The 26272-nt window shown below is 54.7% G+C and overlaps 1 protein-coding gene across 1 annotated transcript; it reads left to right on the forward strand.

Annotated features, from left to right (window-relative positions):
* Nucleotides 1–1689: 1689 nt before the first annotated feature.
* SCNN1D (sodium channel epithelial 1 subunit delta) lies at nucleotides 1690–19779 on the forward strand. The gene is made up of 13 exons (XM_029065944.1): nucleotides 1690–1753; nucleotides 8556–8910; nucleotides 10458–10686; nucleotides 12860–13056; nucleotides 14688–14791; nucleotides 14887–15050; nucleotides 16152–16250; nucleotides 16612–16729; nucleotides 16944–17022; nucleotides 17150–17207; nucleotides 17779–17831; nucleotides 18266–18341; nucleotides 19367–19779. The coding sequence occupies exons 2-13, from the start codon at nucleotides 8570–8572 to the stop codon at nucleotides 19688–19690; spliced, it is 1842 nt and encodes a 613-aa protein (XP_028921777.1). The 5' UTR covers nucleotides 1690–1753; nucleotides 8556–8569; the 3' UTR covers nucleotides 19691–19779.
* Nucleotides 19780–26272: the final 6493 nt, after the last annotated feature.

Raw genomic sequence — 26272 nt, forward strand, 5'->3', positions numbered from 1 at the left:
CTGCTGTGTGACCTTGTGCAAGTCATTTCATTTCCTCTGTGCCTCAGTTCCCTCAACTGTAAAATGGGGACTGAGACCGTGAGCCCCACCTAGGACAGGGATTGTGTCCAACGTAATTTGCTTGTACCCACCCCAGCGCTTAGTACAGTGCCTGGCATATATCATTATATTATTATTATTATGTGATCCTTCTGCCTGCCCCCGGGGCTGAGGCTCAAGTGGTCATTTTGTCCAGTCCCCTGCCTCTTGGGGAAATAATAAGAAGAAGAAGTGTGGGACTTGCTGAGCATTTACTGTTTGCCAGCCACTGTATTAAGCCATGGGGTGGATACAAGCAAATTGGTTTGGACACACTCCCTGTCCCACGTGGGGCTCACAGTCTCAAACCCCATTTTACAGATGAGGTCACTGTGGCCCAGAGAAGTGAGGGGACTTCCCCATGGTCCTACAGCAGACAAGTGGCAGAGGGGGGATTAGAACCCATGACCTTCTGACTCTCAGGCCCGGGCTTTACCCACTAAGCCACGCTGCTTCAGGGGAGAGGGACCTGTTAGTGACTGGGGGAAAGCCCCGAGCCCCTGGGCCGGGTTTCAGCGCCCAGCCGGGCCTCGCCCGTGGTGGCTCGGAGGTTCCCTGGGCCCTCTGCCTCCCTGGACCTCGGCCCGGTCCCAGCCGGGACCGGCAGGATCCCCATCCCGAAGCCTCACGGCCCGCAGCTTCCCGGGGCCGCCCGACCCCGACCCTTCGAAATCAGGCGGCGGGAAGGGTGTGCGGTGGTTGGGGCGGAACCCGAAAGAGCAGGCGGTGAGAGGAAAGGGAGGAAGGAGGATGACCGCACTCCCTGACCTCCGCCTTACACCCCGAAGGCGGCCCAAAACCGCGGGGACCAAAATCCCTAAAAGAGGCCATGGGGGAGGGGGAGAGGGCAGGGGCGGCCTTCTCTCCCCATCCTCTGGGATCGAGGGAGGGAAGCAGAAGAACGGATGGACAGGCGGACGGACAGAAGAGAGGGAGGACAGGCGGGGATGGACACACACACACCCCCCCACTCACAAGCAGACACACGTGCACCAAGGCGAGAGGGCGGGTGGGCGGACAGAAGAGTGAGTGAAAAGGCAGGGATGATAATAATAATGATAATAGTGGTGTTGGTTAAGCGTTTGCTTTGTGCCGAGCACTTTTCTAAGCGTTGGGGTAGATACAAGGTCATCAGGTTGTCCCCCGGGGGGCTCACGGTTTTAACCCCCATTTTACAGATGAGGTCACTGAGGCTCAGTGAAGTTAAGCGGCTTGCCCCAGGTCACACAGCAGACAGGTGGCGGGGCCGGGATTAGAACCCACGTCCTCCGACTCCCAAGCCCGGGCTCTTGCCACTAAGACATGCGGATGGACGGACAGACACACATTCACACACACGTACCCAATCGGGCGGGCAGAGGAATGGGCGGACAGGTGTGCGACCGGTCCTGCGATGGGTGCGGGCGGCCGGGCGGGCGTTCTGCGGCTTTCTCGGACGGGAGAAGGCGGGGGGTCGGGGCCGGGGGCCGGAGAGAGGCGGAGGTCCGGTCCTCGGGGTCCGGACCGACAGCCCGACCCCGCCCGACCCGCCCCCCGCCACGTCACCGCAGGCGGCCAGCCAGCTCTAGCCTCCGGCCAGTTATAAGGGAGACGCCGCCGCCGCCGCCGCCGCCTGGCTCGACTGATCGACGTCCGGCCAGACCACGGGCAGCAGCCACGGACCCAGCCAGGACAGGTAACCGGACCCCGACCCCCGACCCCGGCCCCCGATGCCCTCCCTCTGGCCATCTGGGCCCCGGCCTCCGATCCCGCGCCCCGCCTTGGTCTCAGTCTGGGCATCCCGCCTGCCGGTCCCCGGCCCCGACCCCTGGATCCCCGCACCCCCTGACTTGGCATTCGGGGGTGTCCCCCCAGTTCCTGGCCTCGGACCCCCAACGCCCAAGCCGGGACACTCAGACCCCAGACCCTCTGGACCCTGACACCCCCTTACTCGGCATCCGGCCCCTGACCTCTGTCCCCCTACGCCCCCTGACTTGGCATTTGGGTCCTGCCCCTCAGTCTCTGGCCTCCAGACCCCAACACTAGCCCCCCACTCCAACACCCCCTGACTCGACATCTGTCCACGGCATCCTCCCAGTCTCCAGCCTCTGATCCCCAATCCCCAACAGGGGACCCCAGACCTCAGACCCCCACCCCAGCCTCTGATCCCCCTACTCCTGACCCTGGCCTCTGGCCCCCGCGACCTACCGACCCAGAATCCCATCCCAGGCCCCCCCGGCCAGAGGACTTTTGACTCCGATCCCCTGACCCCCAGACCCAGCATCCGACCCCTGGCTCTCCAACCCCGACCCCCTCCCCGGATGGATGTGGTGGAATGGACTCTGGAGATGGTGGAACCGAGACGTCGGTCTGTCGTCAGAGGGGAGCGGCCTGGAGCCGAGGGGAATCAGGGGGCCGTATGGGGGTCCTGGCCGGACCACTGGACAAGGTGCTGCCCAGGCTGGACTCCCAGGGACGGGGAGAGGAAGGAAACAGGGGGGAGATTCTCCCCTAGCCAGCTCCCCCATCCATCCTCCCCACCTGTCACCCCCAGCTCGGGGTGTCCCTTCTCCGACAGTCACAGGGCGAGAGGGATAATATCAGTCTTCCTAGCGGGTACAACCTGGTTAAGCCCAAGCCTTCTCTGTAGCAGCGAGGGGCGGTGGAAGGGGTCTTTCAAGGATGGAAAGGACTCCTGGCAGAAATGTGTGTGCCTGTCTATTTGGCTGCTTTTGTGATTGAATATGTCTATCCAACTGTGTCTCTGTCTAACTTTACGTATGTGACTGACCGTGTGTCGCTGTCCGATTATGAATGACTGAATTTTTCTCCGGCTTTGAGTGTGTGTGTCTGTCCAGCTGTCTGGGTGACACACTGTGCAATACACCCAAAGGAGTGCAATAAATAACATTCCTCTAATATGCTGTGCATGTAAACTTGTGTATGACTGTGTGACTGACTGGGTGCAAGTGACTCTGAGAGTGTGAGTGTCTGTGTGACTGTACAGGTGACTCTGAGAGTATGTGCCGGCGGGGGGGTGGAGGGGAAGGGGCGGGGAGACCGACTGAGTGCAAGCAACTGTGTGTGGGGGGTGGGGGGACAACGACCACTGGACAAGGTGCTGCCCAGCCTGGACTCCTGGGTGCAGGAAACTATGTGTGTGTGTGTGTGTGTGTGTGTGACTGTGCAGAAGCCTGTGAGGGGGCGGAAGGGGAGAGCCGACTGAGTGCAAGTGACTCTGTGTGTGTGTGTGTGTGTGTGTGCGTGCGTGTGTGTGAGCAGGAGGCTGTGAGTGTGTGTGTCTGTGTGAGGGGGGAGGAGGGGAGATCGACTGAGAGCAGGTGACTGTGTACGTGTGTGTGCCTATATGTGTGATTATGCAGGAGACTGTGAGTGGGTGAGACTGTGAATGCATATCTGACTATATGCCTCTGACTGTGTGATGACTTGTATCTGTGATTTTGGGAGGATTTGTGATGGTGAGTCTGTATACATGCAACTAGACAGGTATGTCTGCTACTCTGTGTGCCTATGGATGTGGCTGCATAGTCGGGGGTGGTCCTTATGTGTCTGGGAGTGAGAGTCTGTGTGAGTATGTGCCTGTCGACCTCTGGCCCACGTCCTCCCACGGTCCTGGAATGCCCTCCCTCCTCACCTTCACCAAACTAACTCTCTTCCACTCTTCAAAGCCCTACTGAGAGCTCACCTCCTCCAAGAGGCCTTCCCAGACTGAGCTTCCCCTTTTCCCTCTGCTCCCTCCCCCTTCCCCCCCTTCACCTCCCCTCAGCTAAGCCCCCTTTCCCTCTGCTCCTCCCCATCTCCTTTCCCCTCCCCTCAGCACTGTGCTCATTTGGATATATTTTAATTACCTATTAATTTTGCTATTGAGGTGTACATATCCTCGATTCTATTTATCGTGATTATGTTGTCTTGTTTTTGTCCATCTGTCTCCCTCGATTAGACTATAAGGCCTTCATAGAGCAGGGATGGTCTCTATCTGTTGCCAAATTGTATATTCCAAGTGCTTAGTACAGTGCTCTGCACATAGTAAGCGCTCAATAAATACTATTGAATTAATGAATAAATGACTGGGTAACTGGGCCTAAGTATTTGTGAGCCTCATGTGGGAAAACCTGATTACCCTGTATCTACCCCAGTGGTTAGAACAGTGCTCTGCACATAGTAAGCACTTAACAAATACCAACATTATTATTATTATTATTTGTGCTGTGTAGTTGAGTCCATATCTGTGGATAAGGAGTCCCAAACCCCACAGCTGAATAGAAAGTTGGGGTGCTCCTGAAGTTGGAAATGCAACACCTCTTTTCCGCATTTTCCTAGGGATGATGACAGAGGTGGGCCAAGGGGCTGGCCTAGATGACCTTCCAGCCCTCTCCTAGCTGACTGCCTGAGATGCAAAGTCCAAATGGCACAGGAGTGAAGGGCAAGGAGGGCTGACTATCTATTGCCCCTTGCCCCTGGCCCTTGCTGGGAAAAATGCACCTTCCCAAGACTAGTGGGGTCCTCAGAACCCCCAAGATTTCTGGGCCGGCATTCTGCCCCCAACCTCCTGCCCCACTGTGGCCTCTTTCCCAGAGGCCTAGACAGGGAGCAGTTTTCCTTGGCTCACAGCAGTGGCTGTTGCCGGACCCCTGAGTGGGGTAGTGCTGGCCTATCCATCACCATTAGCTCGTTGTGAGCAGGGAACATGTCTACCAACTCTTATATTGTAATCGATTGATTGATTGTATTTACTGAGCACTTACTTTGTGCAGAGCACTGTACTAAGAGCTTGGGAGAGTGCACTATAACAGAGCTGGTAGACCCATTCCCTATCCATATTCATTCATTGATTCAATCGTATTTATTGAGCGCTTACTGTGTGCAGAGCACTAAGCCGTTGGAATGTACAATTCGGCAACAGATAGAGACCATCCCTGCCCAGTGACGGGCTCACAGTCTAAACGATCTCACAGTCTAGAGGACGAGCTGACGTAGAGAAGCAGCGAGGCTTAGTGGATAGAGCCCGGGCCCGGGAGTCAGAAGGAACTGGGTTCTAATCCCGACTCCTTTGCCTCTTCTCTGGGCCTCTGTTCCCTCATCTGTAAAATGGGGATTAAATGGGTCTGTGTCCATCCTGATTCTCGTGTAACTATCCCAGAGCTTAAAACAGTGCTTAGCACATAGTAAGTGCTTAACAAGTACCATAATAATAGTTATTATTATTAAAGTCTCCCAAGCACTTCATACAGTGCTCTGCGCATAGCAAGCATTCAATAAATACCATCGATTGACAGGGCCCCATTCCCAGCCAGTGTCAGGCCATCCTCCCTGCTCGAGTCCAGGAGCCCACCTTTGTTCCCCGCCTTTACACCAGGACAGATGACCAGAGCCGCCCCCTCATCTTCCAGAGAAGAGGCAAAGATGATCCAAGGTGTGGGAAAGGTCCCAGGCAAAGAGGAAGAGGGATTAGATATGCTTGACCTGGAGAAGAGAAGCCTGAGAGCGACTGAGTCACTAGCGAAGTCTCGGTAGGATTTCTACAGGGAGATCACTGACCAGCTGCTCTCCTGAGGGTTGGGCAGGAGGAAACAGGCTTGTATTGCAGCGGGAGGGAGTGTGGTTGGACAAAAGGAAAAACTTCCTGGTGGCCAGGGAAATAACCCTTGGGACAGGTTACCCAGGGAGGAGTCTGGAAATTTCTAACAATAATAATAATAATAATAACAGCTTAAATTTGTGGCACATTTTTTAAAATATTTTTATTTCCCCAAAGCTCTTCTTACCTCTGGTCTAATTTTATCCCCACAAGATCCCTGAGAGGTAGGGCTCTCCATTGTCCCCATTTTCAAGAGGAGGAAACCGAGGCCCAGATTGAGGTATTTATATGGCATTGATTCAGTGTTGGCAATGTACTGAGCTAACCACTGGGGTAGATACAAGAGAAGTAATTGGTATAGTGGATAGAGCATGGACCTAAGAGTCAGAAGGTCATGGATTCTAATAGGGCTCCACCTCGTGTCTGCTGTGTGACCTTGGGCAAATCACTTCACTTCTTTGTGCCTCAGTTACCTCATCTATAGAATGGGGATTGAGATGGTGAGCCCTATGTGGGACAGGGACTGTGTCCAACCCAATTTGCTTATCTCCACTCCAGCGCTTAGTACAGTGCCTGGAACATAGTGAGGGCTTAACAAATACCATTATTATTATTATTATTATTATTATAAGCTAATCAGATCAGACACAGGGTCACGCCTCACACAGGACTCACAGTCTCAGAGGAAGGAAGAGGAAGTCACTTATCCCAATTTTACAAATGAGGAAATAGAGGCTCTGAGAGGTTGCCCAAGGCCTAACAGTGGAAGAGCTGGGACTACCACCCAGGGCTCCTGACTCCCAGGTCTGGGATGTTCCCACTTGGGTGGGGTGCAGCTAAGGAAGAGCAAGTCCTGAGGGACTGAATCACTCACCGGTCACCCTGCAGAGAGGCCTGAGCTCAAGTGTCTCTCGTCTCTCCCTCCCAGGGCTGGGAGTCAAGTATTTGGGGAGATGGTCTTTGAGGCCTGGAGAGAGAATAACAATAATAATAATAATAGCGACGATGGTATTTGTTAAGAACTTACTACTCTATTCTAAGTGGTGGGGTAGATACAGGCTGATCAGGCTGGACACAGACCCTGTGCCATTGTGGGGCTCACAGTCTTAATCCCCATTTTACAGCTAGGGTAGCTGAGGCCCAGAGAAGTGACTCGGCCAAGATCACACTGCAGACGAGTGGCGGAGCCGGGATTAGAACCCATGTCCTTCTACTCCCTAGGCCCCGTTCTATCCACTCGGCTGCTCTATGAGAGTCCTCCGAAACTGCTCTTGATCTCCTCTTCCATATCAAACCTCCCCCTCCCCATGACCCCACCCTCAAGTCTCACTCCATTTCCCACTACCCATACCCCCGAGGCCTTCAGCTGACTTGGACCGGAGCAATCTCTCTGACTCGAGGGCCGGCTGAGGGCCACGCTGGAGGGTGACGCGGGAAGTGGATGGGCGGGATCCCTGTTGGAAACCCCCTGGAGGAGGGACAGGAAGTTCAGGTGGTGACTCAACAGTCTCAGGATTCCCAAGGGGTGGGGACCCCATCATGGGGGTGGGCTGGTGGGTGTATGGGGGCTGCATTTCAGGGAGGGTTGGAACCCAAGGCAGCGTGGCGTCCAGGAGAGACCATGGGCTGGGAGCCAAGACATCCTGATTCTAGTTCCGCTTAACTCTGCTGCTGACTTACGTCAATCAATCTTTTTTTTAATAGCATTTGTTAGGCGCTTACTATGTGTCCGGATCTCTTCTAAGCGCTGGGGTAGATACAGAGTAATCAGACTGGACAAAGTCCATGTCTCACATGGGGCTCACAGTCTTAGTCCCCATTTTACAGATGAGGTAAAGAAGCACAGAGAGGTTAAGTGACTTCCACTGTCCACTACTCTATCCACTAAACCATGCATGGGTGCTGACTGTGTGCAGAGCACTATACTGAGTGCTTGGGAGAATAAAATACAATAGAATTGGCAGGCACTACCTCTGCCTTCAAGGAATTTACAGTCTAGACATTGAAATCAATTGCAAATAGGGGAAATGGCCTTCCAAATAGGATGATGCTAGGTGACCTCACCAAGTTGTTTAACCTCTCTGAGTCTCCGTTTCCTCATCTGTAAAATGTGGATGCTGCATGCTCCCCTGTTCTCCCTCCCTCTTAGTCTGTGAACCCCCTGCCGGTTCAGATTAGTGTCTGATCTGATTATCCGTACCCTCCCCCATAGCTTAGAATAGTATTGGGCCTGAAGTTGGTTATTTAATCAATGCAACAGTGATTATTATTATTAGAGGGACTCGATTTGGGTTCTTTCAGCCATTCAGCTCTGCCACTTGTCTGTTGTGTGACCTCGGGCAAGTCACTTAACTTCTCTGTGACTCAGTTACCTCATCTCTAAAATGAGGATTAAGACTGTGAGCCCCGTGTGGTACCTGAACTGTGTTCTATCTGACTAGCATGTATCTCCCCCAGAGCTTAGTACAGTGCCTGGCACACAGTAAGTGCTGAACAAATACTATATAAAAAAAAGGAAAACAGATGCTGGCATATCTGGTCAGAGCCCTGGTGTGAGCCAATCAGTCGATTGTGTTTATTGAGTGCTTATTGTGTACTAAGCGCTTGGGAGAGTGTAACATAACAATCTAACAGATGCATCCCCTGCCCCGAGGGCTGAGAGTCCAGCCCAGACAGCCATGGGGGAACAACTCCTTGACCATCACAGCTGGAACCGGGCCGGGACACCAGCACCTTCTACCACACAATGCACAGGCCCACATCGTCCCCCAACAGAGAGTTGGGGGGCACTGCTCCCCATCATTACAGTGTAGCTGATGCCTCTGCCATTCCCCCCCACACACACTACCACCAGGCAGATAAGAGCTGCTGCCTCAGGCTGTTCCCCTCCCCGACTTAGGACAGACGAGCACCATGGAACCAGGATTGGGGGACACTCCCAGGCAGAGAACGGAGGAGGAGGAAGAGAATGACGAGGGCCTGATCGAGCTCTTCGACTCTTTCCGTGACCTGTTCCACTTCTTCTGCAACAACACCACCATCCACGGGATGGTGCGGCTCGTCTGCTCCAGCCACAACCGGCTCAAGACGGCCTTCTGGAGCCTGCTCTTCCTAGCCACCGTAGGCATGCTCTACTGGCAGTTCGGACTGCTCTTCGACCAGTACTGGCGCTACCCGGTCATCATGACGATGTCCGTCCACTCGGAGCCCAAGATGTTCCCTGCCATCACCCTGTGCGACATGAACCCGCACAGGTGAGTTGGGCACCAGCCCATGGCGGAGGGAGTTCTGGTTGTAACAACATTCACAGCGGGAGAGTCCGGGGTTGGAGAGGGCAGAGTCAGGGCTGGTGGATCATTCTGGCTGGGTCACCGGAGGGAGAATCAGGAATGGAGAGGTGAGAGTTAGGGGTGCTGGATGGTTTGTACTGGCTCACTGTGGGAGAGTCAGGGGTGGAGAGGGAGTTGAGGTGTTAACTGGTCCTTACTGGGTCACTGTGGGAGAGTCAGGGATGGAGAGGAGGAGAGTCAGAGGTATTGATTGATCCATACTGGGTTATTGTGGAAAGTCAGGAATGGAGTGGGGGCAGAGGGAGTCAGAAGTGTTGGAAGATCCAAGCTGAGACACTGGAGGGAGAGTTAGGTGCTTTGGATGGTCCTTGCTGGTTCGCTGGAGAGAAAGTCAGTGACGGAGAAGGGAGAGTCGGCGGTATTGGGTGGTCCGTGCATATTGGCCTGAATTGCTGCTTGTCCTCTGACTCTGGTGCTGAAATTCCTCAGCCTCGATGGTATCTGTGAGCTGGGCCCTAATGAACCCTTGCCATGGGCCTTGAATGCAGTATTTTCTTGGATTGGTCAGCAGAAGAAGGAATCAATCAGTCGTATTTATTGAGTGCTTACTGTGTGCAGAGCACTGTATTAAGCAGCTGGGAGAGAACAATGTAGCAAAATGACAATCACTTTCCCTGCCTACATACAGTTTAAAGGGGGAGATAGACATTAATATAAGCAAATTAAATAAACATAAGTTCTGTGGGGCTGGGAGGGCGGATGAATAAAGGGAGCAAGTCAGGGTGACACAGAAGGAAATGGAAGAAAAGGAAAAGAGGGCTTAGTCAGGGAAGGCCTCTTAGAAGAGATGTGTCTTCAGTAAGGCTTTGAAGGTGGGGTGAGCAATTGTCTGTAGGATATGAAGAGGGAAGGTGTTCCAGACCAGAGGCAGGATGTGGGTGAGAGGTCGGAGTGAGATAGATGAGATCGAGGTACAGTGAATAGGTTGGCATTAGAGAAGCATAGTGGGTAGGCTGGGTTGTAGAAGGAGAATAGCAAGATGAGGTAGGAGGGAACAGGGTGATTGGAAAGGAGTTTCTGATGCAGAGGTGGATGGGCAACCACTGGAGGAAAGCTGCTTACTTCCTCCAAGTGCACACTGAAGACTTTCCTCTTCTTCCCATCTGTTGTCAGTTGGCGGGTGCCAGTGGGGAGGTGCTGCAGGGAGGGAGGAAACTGACTGGACCCATTCTAGAGAGGAGAAGGCTGAGACCCAGCAAAGACTTTCTTCTCTGAGGCGGACATATGGAAGGGTCAATGGACTAGGGTCTTGCCCAGTGTGCATGGCCCCGAGCAAGATGATGCCTGCGCTGGCTTGTATCAGATTGATTAGATCAGGCCCCCATCCAGGACCAGCCTGGGTCATCCATGCTGGAAACTGTGGTGAAACTGCGGTGTGATCTGGAAACTCCGGATCCCCATGTCCCCCACACTCCTATTGGACTCAGCAGCCCCCTACCCCTTTCCTGCAGGCCCCCTCTCGTCGGCCAGCACCTGGCCGACCTGGACCAGTTTATGCAGGAGAACATTTGGGAGCTTTATCAGTTCAACCTTTCCAAGGCCCCCGCCAGGCCCCCGAGGGAGATCCAGGTCCCACTGGCAAGCGGCCTCCGCAACTTCAGCCTGAACCGCGACATCCGCCTGGAGAAGTTGAGATCCAGGGTGGGCAGCCACGGTGACTCCCGAGTGGGCTTCAAGCTGGTGAGTGTGATGACCGGCCCCTCACAGTGGGGCAGGGTTGAGCCAGCAACAACACGGAGGCAGCTGGGAAAATGGGCAGACCTCTTCACCCACAGCTGGCTCTCGCAGAGCAAAACCAAGTCACCTACAGGGTTGGCGTGGAGGAGTGGTCTCCACTTCTCACCTGAGATAAACCTGGAGTGAGAATAATATAATAATTGTGGTATTCATTGTTTACTATGTGCCAGACACTGTACTAAGAGCTGAAGTGGATACGAGAAAATAGGGTTGGACCCAGTCCCTATCCCTCAGTCCCAGGCTCACAGTCTCAATACCCATTTTACAGATGAGATCACTGAGGCCCAGAGAAATGAATAGACTTGCCCAAGTTCTCACAGCAGACAAGTCGCAGAGCTGGGATTAGAACCCAGGTCCCTCTGATTCCCAGACCCGTGCTCTATCCACTAGGCTTTGAGCATCCATGTGGGGTGAGAACTGGGTGCCCAGCCTGGCACTGGGCACTTGAGGCACATCCAGGTGGGAAGACAGACAGGCACTGGTCCTTAAGAAGCTCCAGGATAATGAGGAAGGTGAGTGGACAGAAATCCATGGTGATCCCATGGTGGAGAATGGGAGGTAAGAGATTCAGAGCTGACCCATGTGGGCCACTAAGTCGATAACTAATCAATAGACAGAGCAACCACGGAGGGCTGAAAAGGTGGAGGGAATGGCATGACTGGGAAGGTTGGGGATTAATTAAGGAGGGAGTCTTGGAGCAGGTGGCTTTTAAGAGGTCTTGAAGGTTGGAGATTATGATTTCAGTGGGTAAAATTTCAGGAGGGAGGTAAGATGAGACCAGTGTGTGTGAGATGGGAAGCAAGGGGCAGAGAGGCCTTAGCCTCTCTGGGAAGTGAAGACCAGGAGCCGTAGGGGTGGGACCCAAGGGGAGCAGAAGAGTTGGGCAGGCAAAGTCTGTGTCCAGTGATGTCCAGTGATGCCTAGGGAATCAGTTGCAATGACACAAGAGGAGTGTCCAGAGAAGAAGAAAGCCAAGTCCTAGAGACATCAGGGGCCATCCCATCAATGGTGCCAGTATCCTACCCAGGGCCTTGATCATTCAGGGTAGCACGAGTGGCACCGATGACCGGTTTCTCCTGTCGTCGGAATGTTGGCCGCTGGAACAGTGCAGTTTCTGACCATGCGCACTGCAGGATGTTTATACAGAGCGAGGGAGAGTCACTGGGGCTGGATCACCGGAGGGAGAGTCAGGGTTGGAGAGGGGAAAGTCAGGTGTAGCAGAATGGGTCACTTGTGGGGAGTCAGGGATGGAGAAGGGAGAGTCAGGGATGTGGGAAGGTCCATTCTGGGTTACTGGATGAGTCAGGGATGGAGAAAAGAGGGGAAAATCAGGGGTGCAGATTGGCCATGCTGGTGGGAGGAGAGGAGGGGAGTCAAGAATGGAGAGGAGAGAGTTAGAGGTGTTGGATGATTCCCTCCCTAAATGTGGAGATGAGGGTCAAATAGGACAACCAGCAACTGGCTCCTCCAAGCATCTCGTTCCCGTTACAGCTACAGTCCAGAATCCTAGGCTGGAAGAATGGAGGTGTCGATCGATGGAGGAGGGAGAAGGGAAGATGGAGAGGCTGACGGGGCCAGAGAACAATCCCCTGAGTTTGGGGACAGGTCTCCAGCAGCCCTGCTTCTGCAGATGGCTCATTCATTCATTTGTTCAATCGTATTTATTGAGAGCTTACTGTGTGCACAGCACTGCACTATGCACTTGGGAGACTGCAATAAACAATAAACACATTCCCTCCCTACAATGATCTTACAGCCTAGAGGAAGAGACAAAAATTAATATAAATAAATTACAGACTTGGACAGAAGTACTGTGGGGCTGGAAGGGTGTGGGGGGATGAATAAAGGGAGCAGGTCAGGGCAACGCAGAAGAGAGTGGAAGAGGAAAGGGTGGCTTAGGAAAGTCCTCTCGGAGGAGATGTGTTTTCAGTAAGGCTTTGAAGAGAGGGAGAGTAATTGTCGGCTGGCTCCTCACCGTGGTCGTTGTAATGGCTGCTACTTTCATCCCAATCCTGACACCTGCACGAGGGTAGCGGGGCCTGGGGAGCCCGGGTGGGGCAGGGACCCCGGCGGATTGACAGATGGAAACCCCTCACCCCCACTCCTGCCCCCGCAGTGCAACAGTTCCAGCAGCGACTGCTTCTACCGAGAGCACTCGTCAGCGGTGGATGCCATTCAGGACTGGTACCGCTTCCACCTGGTCAACATCATGGCCCTGCTGCCGCCCGGCGCCACAGAGGAGGAATCCCACAGCGTCCACAGCAAGAACTTCATCTACTCCTGTCACTACAATGGCGAGCCCTGCCAGGAGACGTGAGTGGGAGGAAATGGGGTCCAGAGAGGGGCTGAGCCGGGGCCGGCAGACGGGGGAGGAGAGAGGGACTGAGCTCAATGTGGGATAAGTGGAAGGGGCCGAGCTCGGGGCGGGGTGGGGATGGGTCCCCCCGTAGCCCCAGTCCAGCACAACCTCCCTGACTGGAAGGGAGGGGGGCCGGATTGGTAGTAACATTTTGAGACAGAAAGAAGCCAGGGATAGGGGGATAGGGGGCTTCCCCAGGGATCATAGAAAAGGTCCGAAATTTCAAGCTCACGGAAGACACTCCCCCACCCCAAGTCCTGGCCCGATTCCTCCAGCCCTAGAGGTTGCACAGTGGCAGAATTGCCCATTGGATCAAACGGGAAACCGAGGCCAGAGAGGGTCAGAGGCTCGACCAAGGTCACACAGCGAATCACTTGTGCGCGTTTGTCCTCCCTATGTCCCTCAGAATCCAGGGGCCTTCATCACATGTGTGTGCTCTGCCTTCAGTAAGTGCTCAATAAATACGATTGATTGATTGATTGATTGAGCCAAGAGGGAAACTGTAAACTTGTTGTGGGCAAGGAATTTGTCTACCAATTGTTCTCGTCCAAACATTTAGTACAGTACTCTGCACACAGTTGGAGCTCAATAAATGCGATTGATTGATTGATTGATTGATTGAGAGGAGGAAAGGGAGCTGTCCTGCTCTAGCCTTCTCTCTACACTCCACGGCTCAAGAATCAGGGTGTCAGAGCAGTACAGCGAGGACCTGGGGAGGGGTTAGGAAGGACTGGTTGAGATGTGCTGGGGGGAACACTCAACTCACCCAAGCTGAGCTCCCCCAACCCCTTCTAAGTTCTAGGCCCTGCACTCTCTGCCCTCCCTCGCCCCTCCCCAGGACCACACACCTTCAGGAGGCCGACTCTCCCCGCACGGTCCGGGGTGCGGGCCCCGGTACTACCAGCTGCCCGATCCCCTCCCGGCCTCCTCCCCACTCCCCTTGGCCCCTTTGGTCCCCACCCCGCCTGGACAAATGCCACAGATAAGACCCAGGGTTCAGCCGGGTGGAAAACCCGGAGACAATATTAGTTCTGGCCCATTGGCCAACCCCACTGCTGCCCCTCCCCTTTGGATCAGGCCTCAGTGGCAGAATCTGGGGGGCGGGGGCCAGCCTGAGTGCGGAGGTGGGGAGGGGTGCTTCTGTCTTTACTGAGGGCGTTGCTGTGGTGCGTGATTGTTGAAAGCATATCTGTCCATGTGCCTATATGCAGCGTGAACGTGCAAGCTCGCGTGCCGTTGCCCGTGTGTGTGCACGTGTATGCGCATGCACGGATGTCAGGGTGCACGTGCGTGAGCAAAAAGAAGAGTGGAGGAGGAGCCGGTGGGGCCGGGGAGTCCCTACGCAGTGCTTATGTCAGGCCCAAAGCCCCTGACCCTTCTCTTCAGGTGCCGCCTTGCGGTTCAGGGCTTGGGGATGGGGGGAGAGCCCGGGACTAGTGCGGGGGTCTTCCTGCTCCATCGTCCTCACCCCATCATTGCCCCTGAGACAAAGGCTGGGGTTGGTCCCTCCCCCAGCCCATCCCGCTGACCCCTGAACCCCGGCCTGCCCCACCGACCTCTGACCTCCGGCCCACTCCCACCACAGGAACTACGAAACGTTCCACCACCCCATGTACGGCAGCTGCTATACCTTCAACAGCCATGGGACCGACAGCTTCTGGAAGGCAAACCGTTCAGGGGTTCCCTATGGTGGGTGCAACCGGGGGTCGGGGGTCAGGTTTGGGGGAGCAGGGGAGGGCAGGAGCCGAGTTCCAACCCCTCCTCGGGTCTGCTTGCTCTCCCAGGCATCAGTCTCATCCTCAAGGCCGAACAGAATAAGCACCTCCCGCTGCTGTCCACCGAGGCCGGGATCAAGGTCATGATTCACGGGAAGAACCAGACGCCCTTCTTGGAGCACGAGGGCTTCAGCATCAGGCCGGGCATCGAGACCACCATTGGCATCCGGGAGGTGAGAAGACCCAGCCGGCCGGTTCTGCTCCCCCCGTCTCCGGCCCCTGCAGGCCTTGGGTGCCTGGCGAGGAGGGGCAGGGGTGAAACAGTGACCTATCGGCCCTCCTCCACCCCAGGGAGGGGCTGAGCCCAGACTGAGGGGCAGGGGACAGGATACAGCAGCGACACCCCCTGTGTGTGACGGTGAGGGGCACAGAGCTGGCCTCGTCTCCTCTCTGCACCCCCTCAGCCCCGACCCCCCACTCAGGCTCTCAGGGATGGAACCCCACTTCCCCACCCGCAAAGAGATCTGCACAGGGTTGGAGTGGTCACTGGCTTCCAATCCTCCACTGGGGCTCAAAACGACCCATAAATTTAAGCCACTGAACAATGGGGCTGATGCCCCTGGGTTCCCAATTATGAGGGCATTATGGATCAATAGCCCCTACACTTCCAACTGCAGGCGATAAGGCCCAGAGCCCCTGGCTCTTCCAGCTGTGGGTGATGGAGGCCGGTGCCTTCAGTACTTCCAGGCGTGAGTACTCCCAGGCATTGAGGGGAGTCAATGTCCCCCAGACTCCTCCAGCAGTGCATGATCACGGCTGACATCCCTCAGACTCCCCGCTGACATCCCTCAGACTCCCCCAGATTGGAGGAGAAGCCATGTCTGTTTGTTTTCTTATGGTATTTGATAAGCACATACAGTGTGCCGGTCACTCTTCTAAGTGCTGGGAAAGATACAGGGTAATCAGGTTGGACACAGTTCCTGTCCCACATGGGGCTCGCAGCAGCAAGCAGTAATGGATAGAGCACGGGCCTGGGAGTCAGAAGTCCTGGGTTCTAATTCTGGCTCCACCACCTGTCTGCTTCCCCCTTCATTCACTCCAGTTCTGCAGTTCGATCAAAGGGCAGCCAAGTGCCTAGAAAGACCCCACATGGGCCTCTCTGACCCACTAGTACTCAGCACTCCACCCATCGACCCTCCCCTGCCCCCACAGTGGACCAGTGTTTCCCAGCCTCAGGCACCTTTACCCTCGGGGTCAGGAGATTTCGGGGGAAAAAGGCCATGGGAGGGAGTTGGACCAGGACTCAGCCATGCCAACTTCCTCCGGTTCCCCAGGATGAAGTCCACCGACTGGGGGGAAATTACGGTCGCTGCACGGAGGACGGGACTGACGTGGACGTCCAACTCCTGTACAACAGTTCCTACACCATGCAGGTGCTGACCCGCCACCCGCGGGCTGGGTTTCCCGAGCCCCTTTTCAGGTCTGGCAAGAGGCTAGAAGGACAGCTCCCTGGTAAAGCTGTCATTGTCGTGGGCTAGTTGGGCTGGTAACCCAGTGGGCTGGTGAATGTTGGTTCCTACCTGCAAGGCTCTGTTTAGGGACAGAAAGCTCCACTCCAAGAGACGGGGCTGCCGGAGGCACATTGGTACTCGGGGTGGGGAGCTTCTCGTGCCCTCTCTGGACTCTCAGTAATAATAACAATGGTACTTGTTAAGCACTTACTACGTGCCAAGCACTGTCCTAAGCACCGGACCAGCTCAGTAATTCAGTCTCCCCACAACCCCTCCCCGCCAGGCCTGTCTACACTCCTGCTTCCAGCAACTGTTGATCGAGAAATGCCACTGCGGCTGCTACTTCTATCCATTGCCTCGCGGGGCTGAGTACTGCGACTACAACCAGCACCCTGGCTGGGGTGAGGAACTGCTCCCCTCCCGTAGGCGACCTACCCCCACCTCGACCAGAACAGAGGACGTTTGGGATCCTGGGATGGTGGGCAGACAAATCATTTGTTGGCTGATGAGACTGTTGAAACCCAGCTACCCCTTCCCACGATCCCTTCTCCTCTGCCCCACCCTTTTCTCCCCACCCGCCCTCCACCCTGCTGATGGATCCGTCCTCCCGGGCAGGTCACTGTTTCTACAGCCTGTACAAGAATCTGGAAACCCACCGCCTCTCCTGCTTCTCCCGGTGCCCCAAGCCCTGCTGGTACGTTGCGGTGCCACCCGCTGCCTGGGTGGGGGGGGCTCCCGAGAGGAGAGTAGGGATGCGGGGAGGACTTCAGCAGGACCCTCCCCCGCAACCACTAGCCATGACCTCTGCATCTCCTCCACAGGCAGTCCTTGCACAAACTGTCCGCAGGCACAGCTAAGTGGCCATCCACAGAATCTGAGGTGAGCAGCCCCTGAGGGAGGGGGAGGGAATCTGGAGGGGCTGGGGTCTCCATGGGACACTGGAGCAGTAGCTTGGAGAGGGCACTGAAATGGAAACCGGCTTTGATCCGGTGCCTGAGAACAGTTAAACAGCAGGCAGGACACCATTCCTGTTTCCCCCCCGAGCCCTCCCGCCGGTCAATCCCTGGCACCTCCCCCATCACATCACACCCCCATATGGGCCTTTGGCCCCCAGGAGCCCTTGAAGCCCCACGCACCAGTGGGGAGTCGCTAGAAGGTTCACACGGGCAGAGCCAGTTGAGGCCCTTTTACCTCTTTTGTACTCTGCCAAGCGCTTAGTACGGTGCTCAAAAAGAGCTGTTGATTGATGATAGATCGAGGCACTTAGTCCCCAGAGGCGGGGTGGACATTCAGTCATTTCTCACCCAACACCTGCAGAGATCCTGCCCCCCTTGGCCGAAGCCCCCCACCATATCACTGATCCCGCCTTCACCGCCCACACACACACATACCGTACCCGTTTCTCCAGGTAGGCCGAAGTTCAGACTGACCGGGACTCTTCCCCCTGCAGGACTGGATCCTGGCTGCCATTGGCCAAAAGAAAAAACAATCGCTGAGTCAGAGGTCAGTGGGAGCTAAAAGTCAGGCCGGATTGATTCCCTGAGCCCCCCCTTTCTTCTCCTCTCCCCTAGCCCCCGACCTTCCTCCCCAGGACCTCCGCCTACCCCTCCCCTTCTCCCCTCAAGTCTTGCCCTTAGTGGGAGCTGACCTCCAACTCCTTACACCTCACCCTCCTCACCTCCACGGGAGCAAGAGAGAGGCAGGCAACCCCTCCCCTCTCCCCGGATCTCCCCTCACTGTCACCTGGGGGTGAGACCTGTCCTAAAAGAGTTGGTTAGGCATTCTGATATGGAGAGGGCGAACTGGGTCCAGTGACTCCTCAGCCTCTCACCCTCAGCACCCCCACCAGGTGGAGGGCCTGTGGGGAAGCCCCCTACCCTCCCAGCCCCCTACCCCTCCCCCATCCGGCCCCCTAAAATCTGTTCCTCTCCCTGCAGGAGCAAGGTCGCCAAAGTTAACATCTTCTACCAGCAGCTCAACTACCGCCTAGTGGGGGAGAGGCCAGTGTATTCGGTGAGCACCCCCGACCCCGGCCCCCCGTTCCCTCCTAGCCCTACTCCCCCCGCTCCCATCCACCGAGCCCAGGCAGCTAGAGGAGTGGGGAGGAGGGGTCTTCCCTCCCCATCTCCCCGCTGTTGCACAGACACCAGTGTGGGCTCTGTGGCTGGGCCAGGCTGGGCCAGGCTGGGTCAGACCAAACTGGGCAGAGGAGAAGAGTGGTCAGCTCTGTGCCTCCAACCTGCAGCCTGGCTTGGAGACAGAAGCTGGGGAAGTTGTTGGGGTGGGGAGGAAGATACTGGGGGGGCCGGTAGATTCTGAGGTGCCTGGGAGCACCCCCCACCCCAGGATTATCTCCTCCGCACTCGATCTTTCATTTTCTAAGAGTTTGGATTGAGGGTGATGATGGTGGTGGCATTTGTTAAGTGTTTTCTATATGTCAAGCACTGCTCTGAGCACTGGGGCAGATACACACTAATCAGGTTGGATACAGTCCCTGTCCCAAACAAGGCTCACAGTCTAAATCCCCATTTTACAGATGAGGTACCTGAGGCCCAGAGAAGTGACGTGACTTGCCCACAAATGTCGGAGCTGGGATTAAAACCCAGGTCCTGCCGACTCCCAGGCATGTGCTCTATCCATTAGGCCATGCTGTTTCTGAAAATTGTGGCGTATGTTAAGTACTGACTATGTGTCAAGCACTGCTCTAAGCACTGGGGAAGATATAAAATGATCTGGTCAGACACAGTCCCTGTCCCACAAAGGGCTCTCAATCTATGTTGTAAGGAGAACGGGTATCGAATTCCCATTTACAGATGAGGGAACTAAAGCACCGAGAAGTTGTGATTTACCCGAGGTCCCATAGAAGAGCAGGGATTAGAACCCAGATCTTTCCGACTCCTAGGCCCACGCTCTTTCCACTAGACCACACTGTCCAGAACCCAGTCTCTCCCAGCCCCGGGGAGCAGATCCCCCTGCTGGGGCCCCCAACTGGCCCAACTCCTCCCCGGCTCCCGGTTCACGGCTGTGCCTCCCGACAGGTGAACGAGCTGCTGTCCACCATGGGCACCCACTGGAGCCTGTGGTTCGGCTCGTCAGTGCTGTCAGTGGTCGAGATGCTGGAACTTCTGCTCGACTCGGCCATCCTGGCCCTGTTCCTCGCCTACCGCCGCCTCTGTGGCCGCAAGAAGCTGAGGGTGCGATCCGCCCTGGAAGCCGGGCCCCGGACCCCGGAAGACCCAGAGGGTCCTGGCACGGTCCGGGCGGTCGCCATCAAGACCAGTGGGGCGTGGGGGCTCTGGGGATCCCACCCCACCACCGGCCGTCGCTGGAGCACCTGCCCGAACCCCTGGTTGAATGACTAGGGCCGGCCTGGGCCTGCCCCGTAGATTGGAGGAGGCCGTGAGCGAGGAGCAGCGGGCGTGGAGGGCCGCCACCCAGCTCCACCCTGCTGATTAGACCAGGCTCCGGACAGAACGTCCTGGGCACACGTAGGTTGCCGGCAAAGCCGGCCGCCACCCGGTTTGGTCCGGCTCGTCCACACCGGTCCCCCTCCGACTAGCCAGGTCATAAAGTACGTGGGCCCCGAGGCCGGGTGGGGCGGCAAGAGCTCGTACAGGTCTCATCTGGCTCCAGGTGTGGGCACTCGGGGCAGCGCCTCGGCTCTTCGCCGCCCCACTCCCACCCCGTGCAGCTTGTGAGGGACACACGGGTTTCACGCTGCCGGGGCACCCTCTCCCCAGTTCAGTGTTTCTGGGTCAGTGAGGGTTTCATGCCACCCTTGACCTCTGGGCCCTGCCCCAACACTGACCGTGGGGGATGGAGGAGGGCAGGGAAGTGGGGAGAGGGGCAGAGAAGGAGGGCCGGTGGTGTCTCACTGGGCTGCCCTGCCCGGGCCACGTGTGCGTTTTCTGAAATAAACGTCCTGGATTCACCCCACTCGGCTGGTTTTTGGGTGGTCTGCGTGACAGGAGAACCGGGGCTCAGTGTACCGAGAGAAATGCTTCCATATGACTCTGACCTCGTAGATCCAATCATTTCCCGGTCACAAGGTAGAGTGTCCTGCCACTGTCCTAGCCCAGCCCTAGCCACACCTGATCCCATCTGGCCCCAGTCCCATTCTCAGTCCCAGCCTCGACTCCATCCTGCTACAGCCCCAGTCTTAGCCTCAGCCCCAGCCCCAGCCCCGAACCCGACCCGTGCCTCAATCCTTGCCCCAGCTCCATCCTGCTGCCACCGCAGCCCTAGCCCCAGCCTCAGCTACAGACTCAGCCTCAGCCCCACCCCCAGCCCTGCCCCAGTCTCAACCCCAGCCCCAGCTCCAGCTCCAGTCCCAGCCCCAGCAACTCCAGCCTCAGCCCCAGCCCTAGGCCCAGCCCCAGCTCCAGCCTCAGCCCGAAATGCCGCCCCAGCTCCATCTAGCCGCAGCTCCAGCACCAGCCCAGGTCCCAGGCACAGCCCCAACTCCAGCCCCAGCCCCAGCCCCAGCTTCAACCCCAGCCTCAACCCCAGCCCCAGCCCCACCTCAGCCCCAGGTCCAGGCCCAGGCCCAGCTCCAATTCCAACCCCAGTTTCTGCCCCAGCCCCTTCAGACCCCAGACCTAACCTTTATCTCTTCCACACCCTGTCCTAACTTCTACCCCATATTCTCGCCCAGGCCCGCCCTTCGCATCGGGCCCTAGACCCTGCCACTATCCTAGCTCAGGCCTTGCCCCTTCAGGTCCTGTCCTAACCCTTGCCTCGATCCCAGCCCAGACCCTGCCCCTTCAGACCTTGTCCTAACTCAGCCCCCATTCTCCTCATCCTCCATCCTCTCCCCCGGCCAGCCCAACCTCTCCTCCTCATCTCAGTGAGCTATGCTATGGTGGTCGATTCCCCTTCTCCAGTGGCTCTCGGTTTCTTGGGGTCTCCAGATCAGATTCTCTCCCAGACCCACATCCTGGCTGAGCCCCAGGCCCATCCAGCCTGAATCCATCTCTTCCAGTGCCCCCCCCCTTCCAGCCTCCCATCCTTGAGGGTCCCAGAGCCCAAGACCCTCTTCGGCTGATCCGTCGGAGGGGCCGGTCCCCAACTCCCCAGCCTCCCATCCCTTAACGTGGCTCCTAGGAAACCATCAGGGTGGAGAGAGGGATAGCCCAACTCAATGAAGGCTTTAGCCCACTGTCCAATTTCCTTCAGAACTGTTGCCTTAGTTCTTTTCATCTCTACACCTATGCTCTGGGTTCAGGGGATGGAGACCTCTAAACTTCAAAGGCTGTGACCACTGGGTCGACCCTCCTTGACTTAATAATAATGGTATTAAAGGCCCACTGTGTGCCGAGCACTGTTCTAAGCACTGGAATAGATACAAGGTAATCAAGTTGGACACAGTCCCTCTCCCACGAGGGGCTCAGAGTCTTAATATCCATTTTACAGCTGAGATAACTGAGGCACAGAGAAATGAAGTGATTTGCCCCGGGTCACACAGCAGACAAGAGGCAGAGCGGGGATTAGAACCCACGACCTCTGACTTCCAGGCTGGTGCTCTAACTCTAGGCCACATAACTTGTTGGCTTCAGGATCTGAGATGTTCAGGCTGCTGCTCCAGCCTCCAGAGAGAGCTGAGAGATGGCAGTTGGGGTCTCCACACCCTGCACCCCCCAAACCTAATTTCCTCAAACGTCCCCTTTGTCCCCCAACGTCCTGGGCCTGGTCCCATCCGGGCATTACCAGTATTTCCCACCAGAGGGCAGTGTCCACCGGTCGGTCCTTCATTCAATAGTATTTATTGAGCGCTCACTATGTGCAGAACACTGTATGTTAGCAGCCCGTGAAAACCCTGCTCCATCGTGGGCAATCACTTGGTCATCCTGAACGTGTTCCTCCCCCGATCCCTGCTCCTCCTTGCTTCCCTGGACGCCTGCCTCTCCCCCCTGCCGCTCTCTCCTGAAGGGGCCAGGTCTCGATGGCAACCTGTTCCTCACCCTCCTATGTTGTTTTCACACCCTGCCACCCCCTCCATCCAATCAATCAATCAGTGGTATTTATTGAGCACTTACTATAGTCGGAGCCCTGTATTAAACACTTGGAAGAGTACAGTGCAACAGAATTAGCAGACCTGTCCCCGGCCCATAACGAGCTTACAGTCTAGAGATGAGTTTACAGTTAAGATCCCATATCTACACCTATACCTACATCCTTCACCTTCTCTTTCTTTGAAGCCCACATCATCCCCCCACCCACCACCACCCACTACATCTACCAGTCATCTATCACTCTGTTATTCAGAGTGGTTGTAATGCCTTTCTCAACTCCTTCTCTCCTTCCCCTGCCCTACACGGATCCTTCAGGACTTCAGCACCCCTGTGGATGTTCCTAATGACGACCCAGCCGCCGGCCTCCTCTCACTCCTCAACTGGGCAGGCGTCCTATTCCACACCCCATCAGCTATTTGCCAACTTGGACACCCACTGGATCTCCAGATCCCCTGTCATTGCTCCAATTGTTACCTCACCAACCCTGAAATCCTCCTGTCTGACTACTCCCCTCCCCGAACTGGCTTCACCCACAAAACAAAACTGTTCTCTCCCTTCACCGAGCTCTCCGATCTATATAGAGCTTCCACTTATCCCAAGCCATCATGCCACAACTTCCCCGCTCTTGGTGCACATACCCACCCCCTCAGCCCCCTTCTCTACACCAAACTCTGCACCAAGCAGCCTGGCTTAGTGGACAGAGCCCAGGCTTGAGAGTCAGAAAGATCTGGGTTCTAACCCCAGCTCTCCCACTAATCTGCTTTCACTTCACTTCTCTGGACCTCAATGACCTCATCTGTAAAATGGAGATTGATATTGTGAAGCCCACTTGGGACAGGGACTTTGTCCAAACCAATTTGCTTGTATCCACCCCAGTGCCTAGTACAGTGCCTGACACATAGTAAGTTCTTAACGAATATCTTAAAAAAAATCTCAATTCTCTCACTCCTCCTCTCCCTCCATCAATCTCACACTGCCAACCCCCAGCCCTGGATTACCTCCAGAGTTGGGATCCTCTGCTCCTGCATTTGTGTCACTGAGCCCTGTTGGTGGAAATCCAGGCACCAGATGGTCTTGGCCACTTCAAATTCAACCTCACCTATTATAACTCGGCCCTCTCTTTCACTTATCAACACTACTTCTTCTTTCTCTTTGCTTCTCATGCCCAATGCCCCAACCAATTCTTCCAGACTTTTCAACTCCCTTCTAAAATCTCCAGTTACCCACCTCTCCCTCTCTCAAACCGATGCTCTTTCCTACTACTTTGTTGACAAAAATCAAAACCTTGATTTTTGCCTGAGCTCCCTGAAGTCTCACCTTCACCTCCCCAGCTCCCTCCTATCCGAACATCAACTCTTTCATCCTTCTCAGAAGTCTCTCAAGAGATTTCCCACCTGCTACCAAAATTTCCCTCCTCTACCCATCCCTCTCACCCCATCATTTCTTACTTTCTAAGAACATTTGCACCTATTCTTCTTTACCCACTGATTGCCATCTTCAACCATTCACTCTGATGACGACTCCTTCCCTTCTTCCAAATATACCCATGCTCCCTTACCCTAAAAAAAAAAGCTTCTCTGGCCCCATTGCATTTTTTTCTGGTATTTGTTAAGCGCTTACTCTGTTCCAGGTGCTGTACTAAGCGCTGGAATAGATTCAAGCTAGTCAGATTGGGCACAGTCCACGTACTACATAGGGCTCACAGTTTTAAAATCCATTTTACAGATGAGGTAACTGAGGAGCAGAGAAGTGAAGTGACTTGCCCAAGGTCGCACAGCAGACCACTAGCGGAGCCAAGATTAGAACTCAGATCCTTCTGACTCCCAACACCTCATCTCCCTCTGCCCAGTCTTTTCCAAATTCCATCAATGAGTTGCATACATCCACTGCCTCCAATTCCTCTCCAACTCCCTTCTTGATCCTCTACAATCTAATTTCTACCCCCTCTTCTCCACTGAGACCATTCTCTCCAACATCACCAATATCCTCCTTGCCAAATCTCACAAACGCTACTCCATCCTAATCTTCCTTGATTACTTGGCTACTTTTGACATCCTCTCCACTTTCCCAAAACTTCCAAAGGCTACCCATTCCTCTCTGCATCAATCAGTAACTCTTGACTTTTGGCTTTAAGGCAAACAGAATTTTTCCTTTCTACTGATCAACAATCAATCAATCGTATTTACTGAGCAATTACTTTGTGCAGAACACAATACTAAGCACTAGGGAAAGTACAACACAACAATATAGCAGACACATTCCCTGCCCATAAGGTACACTCACTTCTCCCACTGAATCCCAGCTTACCCTCTTCCCTCTTCTCACAGTGAGCCTACCCTGGTCTCTACTACTGCTAGCCTCCCTGCCTGGAATTCTCTCCCCATTCACATGATAACAATAATAATAATAATAATTGTATTTGTTAAATGCTTAGTATATGCCAAGCACTGTTCGAGGCTCTGGGGTAGGTGCGGGGTAAACAGGTTGTCCTACATGGGGTTCACATTCTTAATTCCCATTTTCCAGATGATGTAACTGAGGCACAGAGATGTTAAGTGACTTGACCAAAGTCACGCAGCTGACAAGTGGTGGATCCTGGATTAGAACCCATGACCTCTGACTCCCAAGTCCGTGCCCTTTCCACTAAGCCACACTGCTTCAGACCGCTCTCCCAAGTACTTAGTACAGTGCTCTGCACACGGTAAATGCTCATTATGATTGACTGATTGATTGACCACTGCTGTCCCCAACTTCAAATCCCTTCTGAAAAATGTATCTCCTTCAGGAGGTCCTTCCTGATTGATTTCTATTCCCTATAAACTATACTTCACTCTGCTGTCCAGATCATTTTTCTATGAAAAGAGTTCAGGACATGTCACCCCGCTCCTCAAAAAACCCCAGTGGTTGCCCATCCACCTTCACATCAAACAACAACTCCTCACCACTGGCTTTAAAGCAGTCCACCACCTTGCCCCTTCCTACCTCACCTCGTTACTCTCTTTTTACAACCCAGCCCATACACTTCACTCCTCACTTCATTTCTCTGGTCCTCAGTTCCCTCATCTGTAAAATGGGGATTAACTGTGAGCCTCACGTGGGACAACCTGATTACCCTGTATCTACCCCAGCCCTTAGAACAGTGCTCTGCACATAGCAAGCACTTAAAAAATACCAACATTATTAATATTATTAATACTAACCTTCCCACTGTGCCTCAATCTCACCTATCTTGCCACTGACCCTTAGCCCACATTCTGTCTCTGACCTGGAAGGCCCTCCCTCCTCAAAACCGACGGACAATTACTTAACCCCTCTTCAAAGCCTTATTGAAGGCCCATCTCCCCTAAGAGGCCTTCCCAGACTAAACCCCATTTTTCCTCATCTCCCCCTCCTTTCTTCATCTCCCTGACTTACTCCCTTTGATCTTCCCCCATTCCCAGCCCCATAGCATTTATGTACATATCAGTAATTTATTTATTTATATCGATGTCTGCCTCCCCCACTCTAGACTGTAAGCTCGTTGCGGGCAGGGAATGTGTCTGTTTAGTGTTGTATTGTACTCTCCCAAGCGCTTAGTACAGTGCTCTGCCCCAAGTAAGCCCTTGGTAAATACCATTGAAAGAATGAATCTCCCAACTACCACTTCTACACTACCTAAGCACTTAAGTACTCACAAGTACATATCTCATATACCCTTTAACTTAAGCATTAGCTCACATACATCTCTCCCTTTCCTTCCTACTTTCTGTAGCTCATTCTATTTTCCTCTAGATTGTAGGTCCTTGGAGGGAAGAATCAGCTCTACTAATTCCATTGTAATCTCCCAGTGCTTGGTACTGTGTTCTGCTCTCAGTAAATACTACTGATCGATGGATTGGTGTGCATTTGTGTCTCTGTATATATGCATAACTGGATCTATGTGTATATGACTGC

The sequence above is a fragment of the Ornithorhynchus anatinus genome, chromosome 5, assembly GCF_004115215.2.
Source record: "Ornithorhynchus anatinus isolate Pmale09 chromosome 5, mOrnAna1.pri.v4, whole genome shotgun sequence".
Classification (NCBI taxonomy): Eukaryota; Metazoa; Chordata; class Mammalia; order Monotremata; family Ornithorhynchidae; genus Ornithorhynchus; species Ornithorhynchus anatinus.

Excerpts from the sequence above, each read along its gene's own strand:
- SCNN1D (XM_029065944.1), top strand. The coding sequence starts at position 8,570 with ATGGAACCAGGATTGGGGGACACTCCCAGGCAGAGAACGGAGGAGGAG. Across the intron at positions 8,911-10,457 it reads TGCGACATGAACCCGCACAG|GCCCCCTCTCGTCGGCCAGC; the intron begins GTGAGTTGGGCA and ends CCTTTCCTGCAG. Across the intron at positions 18,342-19,366 it reads GGGAGAGGCCAGTGTATTCG|GTGAACGAGCTGCTGTCCAC; the intron begins GTGAGCACCCCC and ends GCCTCCCGACAG.